Source organism: Pavona decussata, unplaced genomic scaffold (genome assembly GCF_977016875.1).
Source record: "Pavona decussata unplaced genomic scaffold, jaPavDecu1.1 SCAFFOLD_61, whole genome shotgun sequence".
NCBI classification, from domain to species: domain Eukaryota; kingdom Metazoa; phylum Cnidaria; class Anthozoa; order Scleractinia; family Agariciidae; genus Pavona; species Pavona decussata.
The window spans coordinates 3,958,558-3,980,740 of NW_028145482.1; the positions used below are offsets into that span (position 1 = coordinate 3,958,558).

The window sequence follows — 22,183 nt, forward strand, 5'->3', positions numbered from 1 at the left end:
GGTTCTTGTTTTAATGATAGATTTTGCGTCCTTGTTATAACAATCGCGATATGATATGATCATGAGCAATTGAGCAATAACCTACGCGCTTTACTTCAAAGAGTGGACGCCTAATTTGCCTTGAGGATTCCATTGTGGTTAAAATGATCTGGGAAGAAAATAACAAAGGGAAAAAATTTTTAAGCACCACCTGGAATATCGACGCAGGACGGCCACTTTCGGGTTGTCGAAAGCAGACTATTTTGGTGTCATTCTTTTCATTCTTAATTTCAAATTCTAATTTCGGCACTTCTACCTGCGAAAGTTGTCTTCCCAAACACTCTCAAATATTCCCCAAAAATTCCGCATTGCACGACCTCGCATAAAATCGATCTAAAAGCTAATGGATACATTTTCGGATTAGTGAAAATCTTACTGAACAAATAATTCAACTCTAAAATCTACACAAAAATGCTTTAAAACGTGAAGCACAAAATGGCCATTGCTTTCGAAGACACTGTGGCATTCTTTCTTTCTCTTAATCTTGAATTTGTTTCCTTAAAACTATCCTCGAGTTAAGTCCAATTTGATTGTTACAGTGATATTAAAACCTCTTAAGAAAAAAGATTTCTCTTTTGCAACAATTTAAAAATGTTGACACGGTATTTATGCTGGTTAACTCTAGTTTCAGAGAAACATAATAACTGAATTCTCAAGATTTAAAATCAATTTTCTCCAAAAATATGCATCACGGACGCTTGCCACAAGGATATCGTAAGCTTATCACTGAAGGCTAAAATTTTACAAGAAATGCTTTAGTAGAGCGAACCGTGAATTTAGTACTGCAGCGCTTCAAGCGTAGCCTTTTCAAAGTAATAAATACATTTGGTGTGTTCCTAACGATATAAATTTTTGCTTATTACAAAAGCAGCAACGTGCATACCTACGCCGTATCATCACGGGCGTTTGCCACGAGGATATTAGTTACAAGCTTATCGCTGAAGGCTAAAACAGTTTTCAAGACATGCTTTAGTACAGCGAACCGTGAATTTAGTCCCAGCAGCGCTTGAAGCGTAGCTTTTCAAAGTAATGCTGATACATTTGGTGTGGTCCAATCGATACAAATTTTTTCTAACTACAATCGCATCAATGTGAGAGTGTATGGATTGAACAACTACAACAGATTTTGGAAATTTAAGGAAATTGGGAAGACAAACTAAAAAGGATTTTGATTGAACAAACGTTAGCAGTTCTCCGGGATACATGTTCATGAGCATGTTACGTTTTTTCATTTTATTAATTTACCTTACACCATCAAATATGGGCCATGATCTGCTCCATTCGTTTAAAAGTGATAAAAGTGGCATGGGCGGCCGTTTAAAATCCCCCTGGTTTTCTGGCAGTCGATGTTTTCTTGCGGCATAATGGCTGCTCCCCCACCAAAACTTTATATTTGCGCGCGGAAAATACCGCAAGCTACGCAGGCTGAAAAGGTTTCCAAATGTTTCACACTGGTTGAGATTGTGAGGAAAATATCTCCCATAGAGAATAGCCGTCTTGAGGGAAATGTCCTTGTATAAGAGTCTCTTTTTTTAAGAAATCATTTCTCCCGGTGCGGAAAAGTGATTTCTGGTGGACATGTGAGTATCTTCTGGAAGACATGCACTATTGAAATAAATAAGCTGCCAACAAACATAATTTTAGCTGAACGTTGAAGACCCCGGCCAGTGATTTTACCGTGAAACAACGAAAAAACGACTACTTTCGACCACATATTTTCTCTTACAAGGCTCTCTGAAAGCCGCAAATATAATGTCGATAATTTTAATGTTTAAATGCTGTAACAGAGGAAGCTAGGAGAGTGGCACACGAGTGAGTTTTCCTTGACAAGTCTTTTGACAATTTTGACTTGTTTCGGTTCTCAGTAAACTTGTTCAAAGACGGAATGACAGTTATCTGTTTCATTCTTTACAAGAACTTCCTTATACAAGCCTTATAATGACAAAACCTTACGTTTCTTTCCAAATATCAACTGCTTTGGTGACTGCCACTTGACAATAAATCAAGAAATATTTTGCTAGCAAAAATAGATTAAGGAAGTGCGAAATGATACTAAGTGTATAATCGATTGAAGATCTACGATTGTTTTCCCTTCAAAGTACCACTGCGTTAGTCTGAAATAAGGGTTCATTTTTGACTTCTCACGACACTTCTATATAACCGGAAAGGGAATGTCAACAAAACTTACAGTTGTTTCAGTTGTTCAGCCTTGACTTAGACTGCTACGAGCGAAGTGAACACTGTACAGCAACTGTTTAATAAAGCTGACTCGCTCTTGTTTCCTAACCAAATAAAATAACACTTTATTCTCAACTATAATAGTGATAATAAAAGAAAGAAGAACAGAATGGTAGGTATTCCGTTAGATTTCTTGTCCAGCCGGCGCTATGAATTATATTCAATAAATGACCGAAATGTTTAAGCGAATTGGAAATAAGTTTTCTCCGGACACTTTATAATACTTATTCTTTATGTTTGTTTTCTTTGTATAGTCAAATGATCTGACACACAACTCTTTCTCCGCGTTATAGTTGACCTGCCGTGCCAGGAAACTTAAAATCAACAATATACGTATACTGAAGCTTTCCGCACAATTGCGACGTAGCTTTTCACGGCGAAGTGAAGCTGTTCGAAATTTTCTTTTAGTGAAATGAGTAAATTTTCTCAGTGATGTTCATAACGTCTTATCAAATTTACATCGATGTTGCTATTTAATGTTTTGGTTAAGTCACTCGTTTTGCTTCAGCTGAAATTTTGCGTACTATGTGATAGATGCAGAGAAAGAATTAAAGAGAAAAGGAGCCTCGGCTGTGTTTTCTTTTGCTGAGCCTATACAGCAGCCTCTCTTGAAACTACATATCTCGTAGTAAGGCAATCGGAATTTATTTTAATTTATAGAAGTAATATTAAATAGTGTAAAGAAAGCAATGGAATTAGTTTAAAACGAGCCTATATAATGATCTACTGAATATAAGATCATCAGTTGAGATGGCCTCTTAAAAACTGTAAGAAAAGCTAGTTTAGTTTAAATTACTGAACGAAGACGACTGCACGAACTTGGCGGTTTCGTGTCGTATTGCGATTTTGTCCTGATTACTCTAGGTTAGAGAAAATGACCAAAAGTTTTCGCACTCATCATAGTAACTGTACACCTGTGCTTTGTTTTACAATATTTTTATTCTTCCGCTTCCCGTATAGGACACATGCTAACTATACAGTCTTCTTCTCAGACGATAAGATTGATAGTGTTCTGAAGCCGGAATTCTGTATTAAATTGAGTTAGCTATTTTTCGGAATTTTTAATTTCCAAAAATACTGATGTTTGCGGATTCATTTCGGTAACGTGTTGAGTTTTCGCGGTGTAGACAACAAGCTTGCGCTAGGACAATCATGAATTTTAAAAAGGCCCACCGATGAATCAACCTGAAGAATTTTGTCGGTCGCTAAATTCAGACTTTTCTAAAATTTCGATTGAGGATATATCAAAGACATAAACGAATATGACTTCCGTTTAATTCTCAGAAACTCAGAAACCACATATTAGCGTCATTGCTGTCAATAAAAAGGTTTATTCTTTTAATGACAGATTTTTGTCCTTGTTATAACAATCGATATGATATGATCATGAGCAATTGAGCAATAACCTACGCGCTTTAATTCAAAGACTGGACGCCTAATTTGCCTTGAGGATTCCATTGTGGTTAAAATGATCTGGGAAGAAAATAACAAAGGGACAAAATTTTTAAGCAGCGCCAGGAAATCTGCCAATCGACACAGGACGGCCACTTTCGGTTTGTTGATAGCAGACTATTTTGGTGTCATTCTTTTCACTCTTAATTTCAAATTCTAATTTCGACACTTCTAGCTACGCCTGTTGTCTTCCCAAACACTCTCAAACTGATCCCCCAGAAATTGCGGCATTGTACGACCTCGCATAAAATCGATTTTAAAGCTAATGGATACATTTTGGGATTAGTGAAAATTTTACTGAACAAATAATTCCACACTAAAATCTATACTAAAATGCTTTAAAACGTGAAGCGCAAAAGTGGGCATTGCTTTCAAATACACTGTGGCATTCTTTCTTTCTCTTAATCTTGAATTTGTTTCCTGAAAACCGTGATCCTCGACTTAAGTCCAATTTAATTGTTACAGTGCCGGATTAATTAAAACCTCTTACGAAAAAAGATTTCTCATTTGCAACAATTTAAAAATGTTAAGTAACATGGTACTTATGCTGGTTCACTCCAGTTTCAGTGGAACATAAGAATTCTCAAGAAGGAAAATTAATTTTCTCCAAAAATATCAAAGTGCATCACGGACGCTTGCTACAAGGATATCGTAAGCTTATCACTGAAGGCTGAAATTTTACAAGACATGCTTTAGTAGAGCGAACCATGAATTTAGTCCTCCAGCGCTTGAAGCGTAGCCTTTTCAAAGTGATACTACATTTGGCGTGTTCCTAACGATACAAATTTTTGCTTGTTACAACCGCATCAATGCTAGAGTGTATGGATTGAATGACTACTAGAGATTGCGGAAATTTAAGGAAATTCGGAAGAGAAACTAAAAAAGGATTTTGATTTAACAAACGCGTTAGCAGTTCTCTCAGTTCTCTGTTACGTTATTTTCGTTTGATAAATTTGCCTTACACAATCAAATTTGGGCCATGATCTGCTCGATTCGTTTACACTGAGAAAGGGAGGTAGATTATATGAGTTGATATGACGTCGACTAAGTTTCTGAGTTTTTTGGTCATCTATACGCAGCGAAATTATAACCGCTTAAACTAACAAACCAAGTTAAGCTTTTATTTGATGTAAGTCCGTTTTGCTCTCTCCATACAGTTGCTTTCAGTCACCACACAAGTGGAATCGGTGACAGAGTCAGTTCCGTTTCCTTGGAAGACGCCAAAGAAGTGAGTCTGCCGAACAAGTTTTAAAACGTTTCAGTTCCAAACGTTCTTTTTAGTTAAATACAGTGAGGTCCCAATGAAGCATGTACAGTGGCATAGCCGATTTGATCCAAAGTTTTCTTCAAATCTAGTTTAAACGACGGAAAATAGTTTCTCGTCGAATGGGATGTGAAATTTGGAGAGTGTTTCCCAGACAGGAATTGATAACATTTATTTGATTTACGCGAGATGTCTGAAGCCATTCGTCCTCCCCCAAGAAAAATTTTGAGTTAATGTTGATCAGTTTAAAATAAATGTCTTGTTTCTTCGATTCCATCTCGCTTCATTATATACGTTGCTATTCCACAAGATGTTTCATTACTGTACTTCAGCAGCGGGCTGTTTACTGTTATGCCCTTTCGTCTGGAGCTTGTGCTTTAGATTTTACTACGTAGCGGTAGTGACAACAGAGATCAATGTACATTTGCAATTATTAAATAAATTTCGCTTTTGGGATCAAGGAGTTCATTTCTCGTGTTTGTTTCAATTGGTTTACAAGCCCATGTTCGTAACAGCAGCCGTGTGCTCCCATATAAACAGATAAGCAGTAAGCAAGTTTGTTTTCTCTGTTTTGTTTTCGATACATCGCGAGTTGTGGTGCGGAAGTTGTGAAGACTTTTTTTTCAGTCAACGTTTGCAATTCTGTTGGCCGATGACTTTTGCTGCTCTTTGGTTTCAAAAGGTACAATTATTTAATACGGTTAAAAATGAGATTTATTGAGATAATTAACAGCTTTGATTCATTTTAAGGTTATTAATAATTACAGCCATAGATTAGTTATTCCGTGTTAGGTGTCTCTCTCGAAATTTGAGATGATAAATTTAAACCCTTTCGAGATTATGTTTCAGAGGAAGTTGTTTTCTCGCGGCGTTTTCCACTTATGTCGCTTCACCCCGGTCAGTTTCGAAATCTTTCGGTACTTCAAACGCTGGCCGAATTTAGTGAACAGAGATTTTTCGTTAAATTGCCAAAATCAGAATTTTACTGATGCACAATATAACACAACCAGAAAATTATTTTTAAACGTTTCGCATTTTCGAGAAGGAAGTGAATTCTTTCTTCGCTTCACGGCTAGAAATCAAGTTCAATCTGCCCTCCACGACAACTTTCTCATTAAAGGACGCTTTAGCGTGTTCTTAGTAAAAATTAAGTTACAATCTTACTGAGTGAAATTAAACAATATATGATTAAATCAACGATCTTTTATTCCTCGTTGAAAAGAGTCGAAGTTTATGCTGGAAAGGTCTTAGTGGGGAATATTACGAATACCACGATTGTGTTAACACAGTTTGCCAAGAAAAACAATCAGAGATTATAATTTCTCATGTAGAATAAATTGTAAAAAAGCAACTCTGTCAAAGTATGGATTTATGCAAAGCTATTTTCTCTTCCTTAACCGCTTAAACTTTACAATTTCATTTCTTTTCACGCACAATTAAAGCGTTATTTTAAAATTATTGCTTCCGGATCCCTCACCGTTTGTCCCCTTTATGCTCTTATAATTACCAGTGTGGTGCTTTGGCCTTTTGTAGACATTTCCTTGCTCCTAAGAGATTATGCTTAACTTACATTTAGCTTTCGTTGTAAATTTGTGAAGGATACAGCTGTTAATTCATTTTGACAAATTTCTCTTCCTGTTGTTTTGATTTATCTTCTTAGGGTAGAAATGCAAACATGTCGAAATTTGAATACAACTTTTCCTTCAATAAAATCAAATCGATCTCGAATATCGCTTTTGCATACTTCTTAAGGCAATAACATTTCAAATAATTTTGGGCAAAAAGGGCTGAAACAGCCGTGGCCTCCATGGTTAATGCACCACATTTGTCGAATGAAAGTAGTCTTAAAGACAAATATTACAATATTTAAAATTATTTCATAGCCGTATGAAAATATGGAGCTTGTTATCCGGGCCACCCCTTATAAATTGCTCAAAGCGGTTTCCCACTGAGCAACTTCTTTTGTGGAGTACCCGATGCGTTCAACAGGCTGGCGCGTAGCGTACATTCGCGCAAAAAGAAAACCGACGTTCTAGCCTTCCGCCCGCCTGCTATACTATCTTCCAACAATAGTGATGAGGTCTGATGACTTTTCGAAAACAGGAATACTCAACAAAATACAATTCTAGGGAAAAGAGGTAGAATTTGTAGTGTGTACGAGACGTTGTAGCCGATTTAGTGTTCTTTGCTTTTGTTTTATTCTTGCTTTTTTAAAAAATTCAAATTTCGTAAAAAGGAACGATCACCGCGAGTATAAACCGCCAAAGCAAACAAGGTCGCAGACGTTTTAAGACTATACGGAAGCTCCACACGCAAAAATTACAATAGGAGCAGAATCGAGCAGAGACAGAGATTTTATAGCCGGTTCACGTTAAAATTTTCTGACTGCAATGCAATCTATTTATTAAAAGAACATAAAACTTAAATAATAGCTTTATGAGTTTTGGCGAATGTATTATTAATATTCAGTTGAGATGTCTTGCAGGAAAATAACTCAAACGCCGGCTTAACTACGGTTAGCTTTTGCGCGTGGCACTACGCAAACCTTAGCAAATAAATGCGAACGTGTTGTTGGTCATCTTTCGCGTTTCTCAATGTACACAAATTGGACAAAAATAACCAATATGTTCTTTCAATCAGCCTTGAACGTTGCATCATCAGGTTCCGGCATGCTATGTATAAAAGAGAGCCAGAAGCACACTGTTAACCATTGGTTCCAGAAGGTACCCATCAAGCGGATCAGCAACCCAGCAAGATGATTTTCTCCCGTCTTTTTGTCGTCTTCGTTCTAGCAGTACTCTCAACTTTGGCAGGTAAATTACTCATTCATTTAACTTAATTTAGAGTAATCTGTTCTTTTCACAACAGGTTTTCTGTTCTTTTACTAAATTACAATTTCATTCGTTATGTCTTTTTTCCAGATGCCAGATCCCAAGAATCCTTGGTAATGCGAGTCTTCACGTCAGACTTCCATCCTTCAGATGATCAAATGGTGGCTTTGTTAAAGAAGGCAGACCTGGAAAGCCATGGCTTCAAAAAGGAGGTCATTACGTCACTTAAGAGCGATCCCGGGAGTAACAAACCAATCTACGAGAAAAAGTTCCTGTACTACAAGACCGTCTCCTGCTCACGGGCGCAGGAAGTTGTACAAGAATTACAAACTTTGTTGCCAGGTAAATGTGATTTCTTACTTCTGAATTTCTTTCATTAATTTAGAAACCAACAAAGAAAAAGAAAAAAAGAAATCGTACGTATACTCTTTTTTTGCGGTTAACTTATTGCGTCCACACGTTATGCGATTTACTGGGTGTCTTCTTGGGCAGGTTACATTTCAGCGCCATTTTGAATTAACCTTACATGTGCATCGGGTTGCATTGCATTGGAACTGAGTTAAAAATAAAAATAGAAAAATCGACACAAATTCGCACTTCAAACTTGATCAAAAGCTTAATGAGAATTTAAAGATTTTATCATCGACGTTTCGGCAATGCTGCCTTCTTTAGGGTACAAAACTATACCGTTAAAAAATTCCGGGGCCTCTTGTTTCTCAGCCATTCGAGCTTAACCTAAATGTTGTGTATATATGGTACACATGCGATACGTCAGCAAATATCTATCTCGAGAAGAATTAAATCTCACAATCAGCATAACTGATGATGGCTCCACAGTCAAGAAGTCAATCAATCTTCGAGTATTTCTTGATTCTAATCAGTAATGGTTCGTTTTATTAGCTGCATATGGAATGGACGTGGTTACGAAGATCAACAGCGAGATCAAAGCCAGAAACCTGACCAACATGAAGCAGTGCAATGTGGGAGTGGAGATTCATTTGAAGGAGGGACGGAACTGCCCCGACAAAAAGAGTAGCACCCGTCGTCGTAAACGAAGTCCGTGCTTTCTTTGCTTCGGCTGTGGCTGGATTCAAGCATCATAACATAGCATTTGCAGCATAGCAACAGCCGATTAAAAGCTAAAGCTTTGCAAGGGGAAAATTTGTAGTCAAAAGTCGACGTTTTTCAATTGTGATGCAAGGTAAAATGGCTGAGGTTAAAGGGAAAATAAACGCTTCGTTAAAATTACCATAATTGTTTTCGACTTATTGACTGACAGAGTATGGGTCACTTTCCTTAAACCTCTAAGGCCCTCTAAATACCAGCCATTGAACTGAATGGGCTACCCTGCCGGAATAAAGTTTACTTACGTGTCCCACTTACCTAACTTCGAAAAAGAGAGCTTTTCTTATCTGAGGACATTTCCCAAAAAGGAAAACCTCTACAAATTAGGGAGGGCTCCCAACATTTAGCAGCAGTATTCTATGAGAAATCGCTTTACTAGAGGAAACATTCCATTAGCTAGGCAAACTGTCTTACAAAGGGCCCATTTCCCACAGGGGATAATAAAAGTTATAAACGCCTAATAAACGGATATTCCCCTGAACGAAGACCTTCTATAAGAGGACTGCTATTTTAGGGACAATTCTGTTTGAAGGGGGCACTTCTCAGAATGTAACCCCTCCCATAAGAGGAGACAGTACCCCGATAGGAATACGTCCTGCAAACGGCACTTACCCTGCTTACCCTAGAAGTAAAATCCCTGAAATTCTTGCAAGAGATTGACATGTGCACTTTTCAGGGGCACAATTTTTCTAGGGGGATATTTCCACCAAAGAACCAGTCAGTTGTAAGGGGACATTTTCTAAATATGGACACTTCTCAAAAGGGAAAGGCTTTCCGTGAGCACAAGCCTAGGAGATGTTTGCTCGTGAGCCATTATTACCTTACCTCCCACAAAAAAAGGTTTCTTGCAAGGGACTTCAAAGAACCCGGCTTTCCACAAAGGAGAGCTTCTTAACCACAAAATATTTTTTTAAGGTTTAACCCAAACCTGACTGGTCAATGCCACACGACTTCGTGACTGTTGGCTTAAGGCTTAACAAGATTTTAAAATTGTACCAAGCTTTTAAATCTCAGGAAGAGAACTCTTCCAATTAAAGCCCGGCCTTAGAAAGTTTCTGGACATCTGGACACTAAAATAACATGTCAGTTCTTATCTCAAAATTTTCAAGAATGATATTTCACAATTTTGATAAAACCCACTTATTAGTGAATCCTTTGTGGTTGTTTAACGTGTTAGGTGAGATATTTCCATGTAAAACAAGATTTAGTCTCCAGCTTTGGCCTGTATGTTCTCAAAACATGACCGTCAATTACAGTAAGCATGATAACAAAAATAAAGCAACACAAAACTGCAGCCAACTGCAGAAACCCTTGCTTTTGGTTGATTTTCTCCAAAAAGGAAAGTTAAGCAGAACTTCAAACGGCAATTTTTCATCGAAAATCTTTGGAAAGATCGAAAAGAACATTTCATTGTCTTATAATTAGTTTCTTTATGCAGCAGTTACGCACAGTACTATAGCTTCCATACGCGACATCTCGAGTAACTCAGGAAATATGCAGCGACATGGACGCTACAGATGATACTCTAACTTTCTGCAAAATGCAGACGTTTGCAAAATTAGAAATCAGGAGAACCCTGACTCGGACACGCTCTTACTCCTCATGGTCTTATAAGATCTGTTTAATATTCCAGCCGCAAAGCAGCGTTACAATCAAACTAAACTATAAGAGAGAAGCTTTGTCTGGAGTATGAGCATGTGAAAGGTATCGCTTCTACCATCACGCTTATCACCTTTTGTTGGTTGATGATAACAAACCTCTAGGGGATGGTCGTGGTATAATTATCGCTGACGACTTTAAGACTCCAACATTTCTTCTGTAGGAGTTGGAATTCGAAGTGCTGCTTATATGCTGTCAAACAAACCTGCTCAAACTGACAAAAAATCAAGAAAATCAGTTGAGGATTACATACTGACTCTACGTAGATTCTTGTCCTCCTGCAGTTACGATCCATCATCTGCTCAGTGACAAAGATTTGATCTCAGACCGAAAATAAATGACTATTCTGACAAAGATAGTTAGGAAACTGCACAACAGCCCTTAAACTTGAAGGATCCTACGCTTGAGCGACGCCTTTCATAAAAAAGCAAGAGCACTGTAGTCACGGAATATATGCACCCTATCAATCTTCAGCTAGCGGTTGACAGGCACCACGAAAAATTGGAAGGCAGCTGACATAATGGTTTCACTGGCAAGAAATGAATATCGACACTGAGATATATGGGCGCGACCATGTTAGGTTGCCACACTGTGGGCCCAAATAAAGCCAGCCCCAGAGCAACTCCACACGACTATCTGTCAAGTTATTTTAAATGCTCACCACTTAGTTCCGTGGACTTTTGTGTCCATTCCCTTTGAGCGAGTATCTCTTTAATGCAACCTCTTGGTATATCTCAAGGTCCACATCTTCGCAACGCAGGGATTACTTGATGTCATCACATCTCTTAATCTACTGACCATGCTGCACTTTGCAAACAAATTGGCATCTGTGTACATCGCAAAATGACGCCCCTTTGGACAATCTCGTTTCCAGAGTTTTTCCCATGTAGATTGGGGAAGGGCGTAAATACCCTGGGAACGAGGTTGCCCTTTGAACAGCTGACAATGCCCAGTTGGAGCGATTTACGGAGATCCTGGAAATATCTATCCACATTTTAAATGGGCGAGACTGCCAACTGGCGTTACAAAGTTGTCTCCGAATGAAATAACGAAATACCCCACATTTCTCCACGATGTAAACTTTACATCGTGGAGCCACAGGAATTCTGATAAGCCAAATATTTTCAAATCCTACTGTCATAATGATGTAAAATACAGCTCAAGATTATAGAAGAAATTTTGTTTTAGTTATAATAATAGGTGTTACTACTTACATGTGCTCTCAGGATGACTGGGTGTTACTGTAGATGTATTGCCATCTCCGGGGTTAACTGGTGTTGCAGCATCTGATGTTAGTTAATAAATGGAAAGCATAAATATTGCAGGGAAGAAATTAAAATAGTTCGTGGAAAACAAGATCTCTTGATTGATGTCTATCTTCTTTTACTACAACTCAAAATCCCACTTTCACCCCCAGGAACATGCTATCAGATTATTTTAAACAGAAATGGCAATAATCCTCATTAATATTATGGCATGTCTACCTGTTTTATCAACTTTATTGTGTGGTGGCTTTTACCTGAATTTAAGTCAATACTAATTGGTCGTCCAGAGATCCTGCATATTGAGGGATCTGAGACTGAGGCCATAGGTTTCTGCAAACCACAGTGCTTTCTTTGCATTTTCACTAGAAAAAAGGTAGAATTATAATTATATTTTTGCAAATAGTTTACACTGATTAACTTTGCCTAGATGGCTTAGGTGGTAAGCATTTTTCCCATTGCACTTTTTTTTAGAAACTATCCATAGTTTTCACTTGTAGTGAAAATAGTTGAGGGTACCTCATTTTCTTGCGATGGCGTTGCTGTTGTCGAAGCCCGACCTGGTCGATTGTTTGACCATTGTGTCCAACTTGCCTTTGAACGTCTTTTACGGCAAGCATGGCGTCGTAAAGTTCTGATGCCTTATCTTAAATAAAAAAAAAGGAAAGAAGTGAAATAATGATTGATGGAGTTCAGTTTCAAATATCCTATTAACCCCGGCATAGTTCAATTTCGATTTCGTTCGATTGCTGAGCTCAATCGAACTCATGGATTGAGTTCGATTTAAATTCAGTTCGATTGGGTTCGATTTGCGATGCCGGGATTAATTCCAACAGTTGAGCGCAATTTGGTTCTGATACTAACATTATAAAACAATTATTGTTTTTGTTACAATTGATGGATTGTAGCCTAATTAATAATCTTACCTTCAAGTTCTTTGGACAATCTTTGGTTTTCTCTAACCAGTTCGGCTTCGGTTTCTTTTAGGTTGGCGATAACGTCTTCTGGTGCTTGGCTTAATTCATCGGGGTGTAGTGCAATGGTGCATCAATACTGTGATCTTACGGCATCACGGCTTTTTTTTCCGTTTGCGTTACGAACTTTGTTGGTAACGTAGGACGTTCTGCTGTAGACTTTGAGCCCTACGCGACTTCGGCAACTGGACGAGAGTTGATAACCAATTTGGTACAGATTAAACTGAAGAGCAGCAAACATTTCACCAGGACTCCTGATAGAGCGCAATTGCCAGAGAGCCTCCCCATTGATTAATATTTGTAGATGGAATATTGGGTCGTGACCTCTCAGAGGTGTAGACATGTGCAAGAAAGCAGGGTTGATCGGGGATTCAATGAGCTCTGAAAAGAGCTCCCGATCAACGTGTCGCATTTCTTGCACGGAAGACATTTTGAATTTCGCAAGAGGCTACAAAGCTAAACACGGCGTACTCGGTCGTTGTGGAAATGGTCAATGGTACCGGCGCGCAAAAGGATGTGTTAATAAAGTACCAATAAAATCGCCTAGTTTGGGTTGTCATGGTAACTTAGTGGCACAGGGTCGTAAAGCAACAGAAAAACCGTTCCGATTCCGAAGTTACGTTATTGAGTTAAACTGTCGTTTTAATCAAAGCTAATAATTGTCTTTCACGAAAACTCTTTATCAGCGTGGTAGTCTCGACGCTTAAAGTCAGCTTCAGTATAGTCAACGAGTCAGAAATTAGATAGAATGAATTGGAGTATAATGTTAACACCTCTTTACAATGCCTAATCGGGGTGGCAGGCGTACTACTGTTCGCGTGGGCGGAGCTTTGAATACATTAGCGTCGTGGCGGAAAATTCAAAGTCTTTTGTTATGCATGCTACTGCTCACAGAGATGCTTGAAGGGTCTGCAGGAAAGTCAAAAAGTTGAATTTTCCAACCACTTTGAATCGTTCTTTTCCGCTGAAAATTGGCAGGGAGGTTCTTTAAACACCAAATAAACAAAGCCATATGCTAACTCTGAGAAAGAGCGACCTTTCAATGAAGAATCCATCCTCCACTTATGGCCCCATACAAAAAATGCTTGAAAATAGGCAAAGTTCAGGAAAAATTTCCAACCAGTAATACTACCAGTAAAATCCTGGAAAATATTTCATTAGCTTCGTTGAGGTCTTCTCTACGAAAGCCATATGCTAACTCATTGAAAACCAAAGCGGTTAACGCCTAAACTCGCCAAAACTGCGCGCTGGTAGCCGGTTTGGGCCCACGTTCCCTTTGTTTGTCTGTCTCACATCCTTAATAGAGTTTGAAATTCGCGCGGAGCACGCAAGACAATGTCCCGGATGTGTCGCCGCATTCTGGGCGATGTGAACCTCCATCCTTGTTAATAAACCGTGACACAAGAACAGAAGAAATACCTTTTACGGACCTACATGTATCTTGGGCTTCAAATCTGCTTCAAATAATTTTGTTTCAAGCTGAAGTTTTGGAAACAATACAAAAAAGTTTGCAACTTTCATTGATACTATGAGATTGTCCCTGCCAGGTTCGTTCTTAAGTTACACTGCTCCAAATTATTTGAGAGGGATACATTATGGTTCAGATGTCCTTTACTTATTAGATCGCTTTGAGTATTGGACTTGCTTGCCATGAGGTGTCTGTAATAATCTTAATCAATCTACAAGAGAGGGGAGGGATAAATTAGTCGGGATATTGTGTGAAATTGACAGCCAGATGTATAAGTATTATGTAAATATTGTGCATGTGAGCGTGCTTGGATTAAAAACGTGTTTACGGTGTAAGCTGAAGGTCAATTAGGGTTAGTTTTTACTGTAGTCTATCACTTTCACTATATGCCTAATGGATCGTCACTAGTAGTGGTTCCGCAAAAAAGAACGTGGGAGCAAAAAACAAAGAGCAATAAGAACGGAGTGAAGTCATACACTCATCATACAACTTGTACTGTGAAGGGGAACAACAGCTGCCAAGGCTTTAAAAAATGCATAGATTGAAATTGATAAGTAGCTTGGCTTCTTAAAATATGCATTCAGTTATCTATAAATAAGAATGGGTAATGAATTGGTGACGTGTGAAATTAGGAAATAACTTAGTCACTTGCGTTTTGTCAAAATTATAATTATTTCCCTCGCCTTTAACTTTTAACATCATGGGCGGCAAATTACGCACACAATCATTTGTTTTTAACTTGTTTGTTGTATCAAAAAAAGGTTTCCATAGCAATTTTGTAATTTCACGCGTAAAATAATAAATTAACGCTGAAATCTTCGCGCCAAAGTCTAGAACCAATTTGTCACCCACGAATCCCGTGAAATTAGAGTGATTATGTTTTAAAACCAAAGGCCCCGACCTGGAGTTAGGATATCTATACATATGAAACAAAAAATGGAAAACTGCTGAATATGTCAAAGATGATGTGTAGTTCTGCTACGCTCGTGAGCTGACAAACAAACAAAAAAATTACAGTAATGTGTTTGTTTTGGTATGTTGCGAAATAAGTATTTTCTTCTATGCTGTTTCGTGCCCTTGGCGGAGATAAGAAGTAAAAAATTATGCCACTGCCTCATGTAGACCAAAGAAGGGGTGTCAAATCTTAATCTTAATCTTAATATTTGATACTGACTTCAGTTGAGAATATACACTCAGTAATTTTTGGTGTTTTCTCTGGTTTTGCTTTACTGCACCGTGTTATTGGTGTACAAAACGTTTTGTTTCTTGTGGACTGTTTTGAGTAATTACTATGGTCTGGGGTTTTCTTACTTGCAAAATACTCATGTATTATGATTATAATAAAAATTGCTTATGGTTGATTGTAGAGGTCAGGATGAGTCGACAATAGGAGTGATTTTGAAAAAAAAATACAAAGAAAAATTTTTTATCAGTAATCTTGACCTGAAAGTTATTTGCGTTTCCCCAACCATGTCAATTTATCCCTTTTTAAAATAGCATTTTTGGATGATCACAGGTTTTCGTTTAAGACGAACATTTTCAAGAAAATCCTTGATGTAATCGACATCAATCTAAAAGATGTCAAGAAATCCACGCCTTCAAGACTTCTGTCAGAGTTGTGAACGAAAAAAGTGATTTTATGACGTTATAGGACGAAAACAAGCTTCGCACCAAAACGAGGCCGTGCCTCGTGCACGTCTAAGAAAATGTGTCCCACATGGGAGAGAAAGACGCTGCCGCGTCCTATATATAATGTTTTCAGCATCATCAGGTTTTCGGAGCTCCCTCGGCGGGTGGACCGGTGAGGGTGGGACTGTGTAGAGACTCTGCGCCCAGTAACTCTACCCCAATGAGGGGGGTAGAGGGTAGCAGAGACGGGGGAGCATTTTGCTCAAATTATTTTTAATTTTTTTTATTGTTATATAAATATGTTAAACGGCGCGTTTTAACTTGTATCTACTTCAGATGGATGTATCTGCCACTGTAAATTCGATTTAAATGTTAAGAAAGCTATGTTCTTGTCCCCCTTTAATTAATCTTTGTCTCCGTTACTGTTAAAGTCGGTTTCTTCTATACATGCTGCAATGATTATAAATTACTTACAATGGACTTTTCCAAGAGAGGATGAGGTACACTCTCTCTTGACTTTTCACATTTTCTTGCTACCTGATTTGAGGAGGGAGCCCATAAAATACCTATCCAGGCACTACCCAGACACAGGGCTGATCCCATTGGCATCAGAGGGGGAGTAAATTGGGAGGGGGGTTTCAAGCTGTTTATAAATTAATCAATTATGCTTTGAAGAGGAAGTAGCTGCTGATTATCTCACAAGCAGCAAAATAAATGAGCTGCCTGATATGTGAAGCCGGTGCTGTAATATTGAAGCAGATTACAGATTGGTAATTAAATAGGACAGAAATATGTTAATTGTTAAAAGTGCCTATGAACTTTTTTTTTGCCTTTTTTTAAGTTTACCATATCTTAATTACGAAAGCATGAAAAAAATGCGCTAGAAAAAACAACAAGGTGCTTTTTAGCAGTACATAGTAGCCCAAAATGATAAAAATTGTGTCCCGTAGACTGGGAACCAGTTTAGGGTTTGATTACGTAAGAAATGACTCAGAGATTTGTTTACAACACATCTCGCCTTGTTGCTACACAAGATTACAAAAAATGCCAAAGTATGTTCTACCATCTTTGCGCATGAATGGATCGAAGGAACTTGAATATAAACTGCATGCAACTTTAAATGTCAGTGTAGCAAAAAGTAAAAAAAAAAAACAATAGGAAGAACTACGTGAGGTCTATGTGTAGTATGAAAACTAACCTTAAGTATGCAGACGGCACTGCTTTAAAAGTTGAAAGAATGTGCACCTTCCATCCATGAAAACTAAACCATATGCGAGAACTGACGTACTGTGTTGCTCTAAGTTCGAATCTTTCTGGTCTTACAGCATAAACTAATAAATCAAAATTGAAAGACAGAACTTTGCATCGACATAAGTAGGTTAATGCCTAACTGTATTGTTGAAACTTAATAAAGATTTCCAACGGATTTCTTAAAAATGGCAAAGGTGTTGACGATAAATACACGTGAGAAGAGTTTCACCTATAGAACAATTTCACGCACGCACGTACCAACTTTGAAAGCATTTAGAGAAAAGTAGAGGCAAAAGGGCGAAAGTAGAAACGAGAATTACTTTAAAAAAAATAAGAAAATCTGCCTGTGGCTTTAATGTTATCGTTAGATATGCAGGAGCCGTGTCAGAAATCCGCAAAATGTTTACCTGTCTCACAAATCCTACACCAATTTGATGCCATTTTAGAGCCCAAACTTCCACAAATAGATCAATACGCTCCCTTCGCTCAAGAAAGTGAACTGCGTAGCAACTTTGAATGCTTGGAGAAAAAAGTAGAAGTAGAAACGAGAATTACATAAAATGTAAAAAGATCTACCCGTGGTATTAATGTTTATGTTAAACATGCGGAAACCGCGTCGGAAATCGACAAAATGTTCTCCTCTCGTAGCAATCCGATACAAATTTTAGAACCCAGACCTCCACAACCTTTGCACATGCGCAATAGTTGTTCAGCTCTGTCTGATGAGACTGGTAACCTGTGGTTCCTTAAACTAAAACATGACGTGTCGAAACTTTTGGTTCGCATATCAGACAGTATTGGAAATTTGGTTTAAGAAATTATTAACAGTCTCTTTGCTGTTCTTTGGCCTTAAATTGACCCTGAAATTTCGTTTGGGAACGAGTGATGTCCACAAATTACCAAATTTGGGCAGATGACTATGAAGTGTTCAACGAAAGACGGTGAGTGGAAAGCTCTTTTCAGTACGCATTTTTTAGACGTTTTATAAAATTAGCGATGAAAAACCTTGTTTAAAGGAGGAATGAAGAGTGAATAAGAACGTACGTGACAGAAAACTGTATGTTGACAAAAGAAACAGGCTGGATAAAAGTCATAGAGCTACGTTGGACAGAAACTATTAATGTATCGAAAATCCGGATACAATACAATAATAAGATCCTATTCAAGAGATCCTATCGGATCAGATCCCATTCAAGAGTGTAACTGATCATGAAGTTATTATTTCGGGGTATTTAATCCGCCTCAAAGGTTAAAGCCAAACTGGGAAAGGAGCCTGTTTCTCAAATTTTAAGGTAATTCAAAGTTACAATTTAAATTGGATAGCAATCTTCTACTAACTTACTTGACGTTATTCATCGCGCGCTATTTCGCTCTGTTTGGCAGAAAAAAAAGTGATCTTTAAGATGATTATCTGCTAGTCTTGCTCCATGAAAGTGCACCTTAATTTTCATAGCAAAACAGACACAACATAGATCGATAACAGCACAGTCGGCTTTCACTTAGGAAAGATTCATTAATTAAACACTTTATCAATAATAATTTCTTCAAAAGAAAGGCTTCATCTCTCCGAACTGAACGCATATACCACGGGGAAAAATTCCTGAGTTATCTGGTGTCTAAGAAACGGTTTTGTTTTAGTGCTTTGGTCATTATTAACTAAGCAATATCTTCCATGTTCTACTGATTTATCTCCTAATTAGCAATTCATGCATCTGCCAAACATTTGGCGCTAAACTTATTTCCACAATGTATTGTGTTCTGTCCGAAAGAAGTTAACTCACTTAGGCTAGCTGTTCTGGGTGGATTTTTGCACCGTATACAAAACTGTGAGGTTGTCTTGTTTATCGACGAATCTAAAATCAAAGCAGCATGTGAAAATTTAAAAGCACTTTTCTGAGAAGGCAAAGGAGACGATCGGAAAATCTAACTTCTTTCGCGGATTTTTCTAGCCAATAAGCTACATGTATTTCAGCTTAAAAGCTAAGACGCTATTAACTATAGGAAGAGCATAAACTTCGAGATGAGACGATTCAGTTCAATATAATGCAAAGAAAGTTCCGAACAAACAAAGAACAAAGCAAGTCGCGGTACAAAAGGTGGAAGCGGAAGTTCAGCTGAAGCGTAAGTCATCCTTCATCAGCTCACAATGCTATGTACTTATCGTGAGGCGGAAGTCAATCTAGTCTGTTTTAGAAGTGGTAAATTAAATTTGCATCAGACAGACTGATAAAAGTTCCTTTCAAAATATATGTTAGATCGACAAAATTCCATCGCTGCCCTACATGACACAAAGAGCGAAGGAAGAAGAGTGAAAATATTTGAGCAATCACACAATAACTTGAGGATAAATACTGTCGCTTTTAAGCCAGTGTCAGATCTTGTGTTAATAGAGAATGTCAGAGAAGCTATGTTGGGAAATAGCGGTGCTGTACTCATCTCTTATCGGCAATTTCGGGAATTTATTATTCGAACATCATATTTTAGGATGGTGACCTCTAAAAATCAACGGGCGAAGCAAACGTTCATAGTTCTTCAAGACTCAACCTTGCTTAGAAACATCGAAATTTAGCTGGTAGCCTCAGCTAGTTTTTGAGAGGTTAGCAAATATGCCAAAATCGTCTGGGAAGAGGAACAAAAACTTTTGTTATGGCAACTACGAAACCGATTGAATAGCGTTGATCGCTTTTGTGGTAAGCAATCAAAAATTTTGTCATCAATTTTGTCATCAATTCATGTCAACGGGAAGTTTACACAAGACACTAGCAACCAGTTAAGAGAAAGTTTTAATCCAGCTAAAGTAAGCATGGCCACGGGAGAAGTCGTCCAGTTTTGAGTAATAAATACTTCCAGTATACAGTCGAACCTCCACTAACGGACACCTCCCGTAGGCGGACACCTCTCGCAAGCGGACACTTGGCCGTCATGTTCAAAGCTACATACAAACACTACATTTTTAACCACCTATAAGCGGAAACCTCTCTTAACACTTTTTCTGGCCCCAAGGGTGTCCATTTATGGGAGGCTCGACTGTAATACCTGTCGAATAGAGACCAAAATTTAGCAAAATACGACAAAACTGAAATCTGGACACATTGACGATACTGCCATCTTGGGTTTTGCTTGTGCACGGTCATGATCACGTGACTAAGGGAAAAATAACGAAGAGATTGTCCTTTGAAGTTTACCGGCTTTCACAACCAATCTATGGTCAAAATTGACAATTGTTAAATCCTGTTAATGAGCAAGTGTTCCAGAGTACAGGTTTCGGTTTCAAAAAAAAAATAGAATATAAATTTCAACAATTAAGACGGTGCCGTAATATTTTCTACTATCATCTTCTTATTGTCGAACTGACAGCTTTACATTTAGTAGCGTCAGCAATATTTTGATGATTACAAAAGTTAATGCGGATGCTTTTGAATAAACACTACAACAACTTAAATTTTAAGTGGAAACGCTGTCGAGAGTGTTAAGCTACGGATATATTCATTATCGCTTTTATCGTATTTATCGATTCATTTTATTTCAATTAATATAATTATTAATAACGCTTTAGAATATCTATAGTCTTAGCGCTTTATAAATGCATTTTATTATTATTTTAATTATTATCTCCACTTACTTGGCAAAGGAGAGAGAGCCTGGAATCGAGCTCATCAAACGCGCTCCCTTATTTTTGATTATTACTAGTTAAATAGGTGCTCTAATCATTTCACAAGAGATAGTTGTAAACAAAACAAAGACAACATCCGACCATCAAAGCGGAAGCTCACAGAACAGATACTGACGTTTACATAAGTTCAAGAATGGTTTTGCGGGAGTTTTTGCTTAGAAGTAAATTATAGCTAATTATTGTTCGTCTTTCACTGTTTTCACATTTCGAAGTAGAACTACTTTAATAAAGTTTTTCAATTAACTGTGGGCACTGATAAGTGATGTTACGAGGAAATGCATCACTTCATAAGTTCATTGGCACATTTATTTCTCACATCTTCTCAAACACAAAAAAGAAATTATAACATGACGTCAGTAAAGCGCGTGCTCTGATTAGGTGATACGCGTTATCCATTTGCCCGTGGGTTGCACGCTGACGTGAGCTTCCTTCCAGCTTGACTTCTCGCTCGCTTGATTCCATCGAGATTTATTATATTCAGCAGTTTAGCACATACCCTATCTCAAATAGTTCAACGTAGATGTTATTCACCTGAGTAAATTTGTCTTCTGCTGGGAAGCAAAGAAGTTGAGATCATTGGCTCATTTGAAATCTTAATGCCCGGAGAATCTGTCAGTAATTTTGAAACCAATCGTCGCAAGGCATGCAAGCGAACGAGAATCGAATACGTTTATCAGTAATTCTTCAGTGCGTTGGCTATTTTGAATGAATTTTAAATGGAATAGAGAATAGTTCATGGTTCCACTTACAGAGTACACTGTTTCTAAGCCTAAACATCTCAGAGCCAAGCCTTTTCAAAAGAGCATGGATGGCAACAGAAATTCACCAATAACAGAATAAGCTTAAGACGTGCGTATATACGTATATTTCATAAGAAAGTTTTAATCCAAAAATCGAAACAACTAAAACCTTGCAGTCACTAGCACAATAAATCAGTCTGCAAGTAGAGTTATTAGCTAGTGATTGCAGAAGAGAAAATACAATTTTGTGCCAGATTTTGCCGGCATATAAGTAATCAGTACGCTGGACTAAACTTTTATGGATTGACGTTTTACTATATGAAAAAAAAAAAAGATCGCATATAGATCACATATTAGGAAGACTTGCGTTAAAGCGTATCCAAATATTTGGTAACTAATTATAATCAAAAATTACGCAAAATCATGTGATTTCTGAGAAAAAAGAGTCACGGCAATGTTTTTCATCGAAATCGAAGTGTTGTTGTGCGAAGAAAATCGTTACGTGTTTGTGAATTTTTTGTCTTGAATTCGACGACAAAGCATGAGAAAGACTTCACAACTTATTTGTCCACTGAAAT

General features: G+C 37.8%; 2 protein-coding genes across 2 annotated transcripts in view; both read left to right on the top strand.

Annotated features, from left to right (window-relative positions):
• Positions 1-7,653: 7,653 nt before the first annotated feature.
• On the top strand, positions 7,654-9,072 carry LOC146479182 (uncharacterized). The gene is made up of 3 exons (XM_085111166.1): positions 7,654-7,806; positions 7,915-8,166; positions 8,725-9,072. Exons 1-3 carry the CDS (start codon positions 7,749-7,751, stop codon positions 8,925-8,927), a joined length of 513 nt encoding a protein of 170 aa, XP_084967292.1. The 5' UTR covers positions 7,654-7,748; the 3' UTR covers positions 8,928-9,072.
• An 8,877-nt stretch (positions 9,073-17,949) lies between these two features.
• The window catches only part of LOC146479183 (matrilin-1-like), an 80,015-nt gene continuing 75,781 nt past the window's right edge, over positions 17,950-22,183 (top strand). Inside the window, exon 1 of the mRNA XM_085111434.1 lies at positions 17,950-18,133. The gene's annotated coding sequence lies outside the window, so the exon portion shown is untranslated. The remainder of the gene's footprint in view (positions 18,134-22,183) is intronic.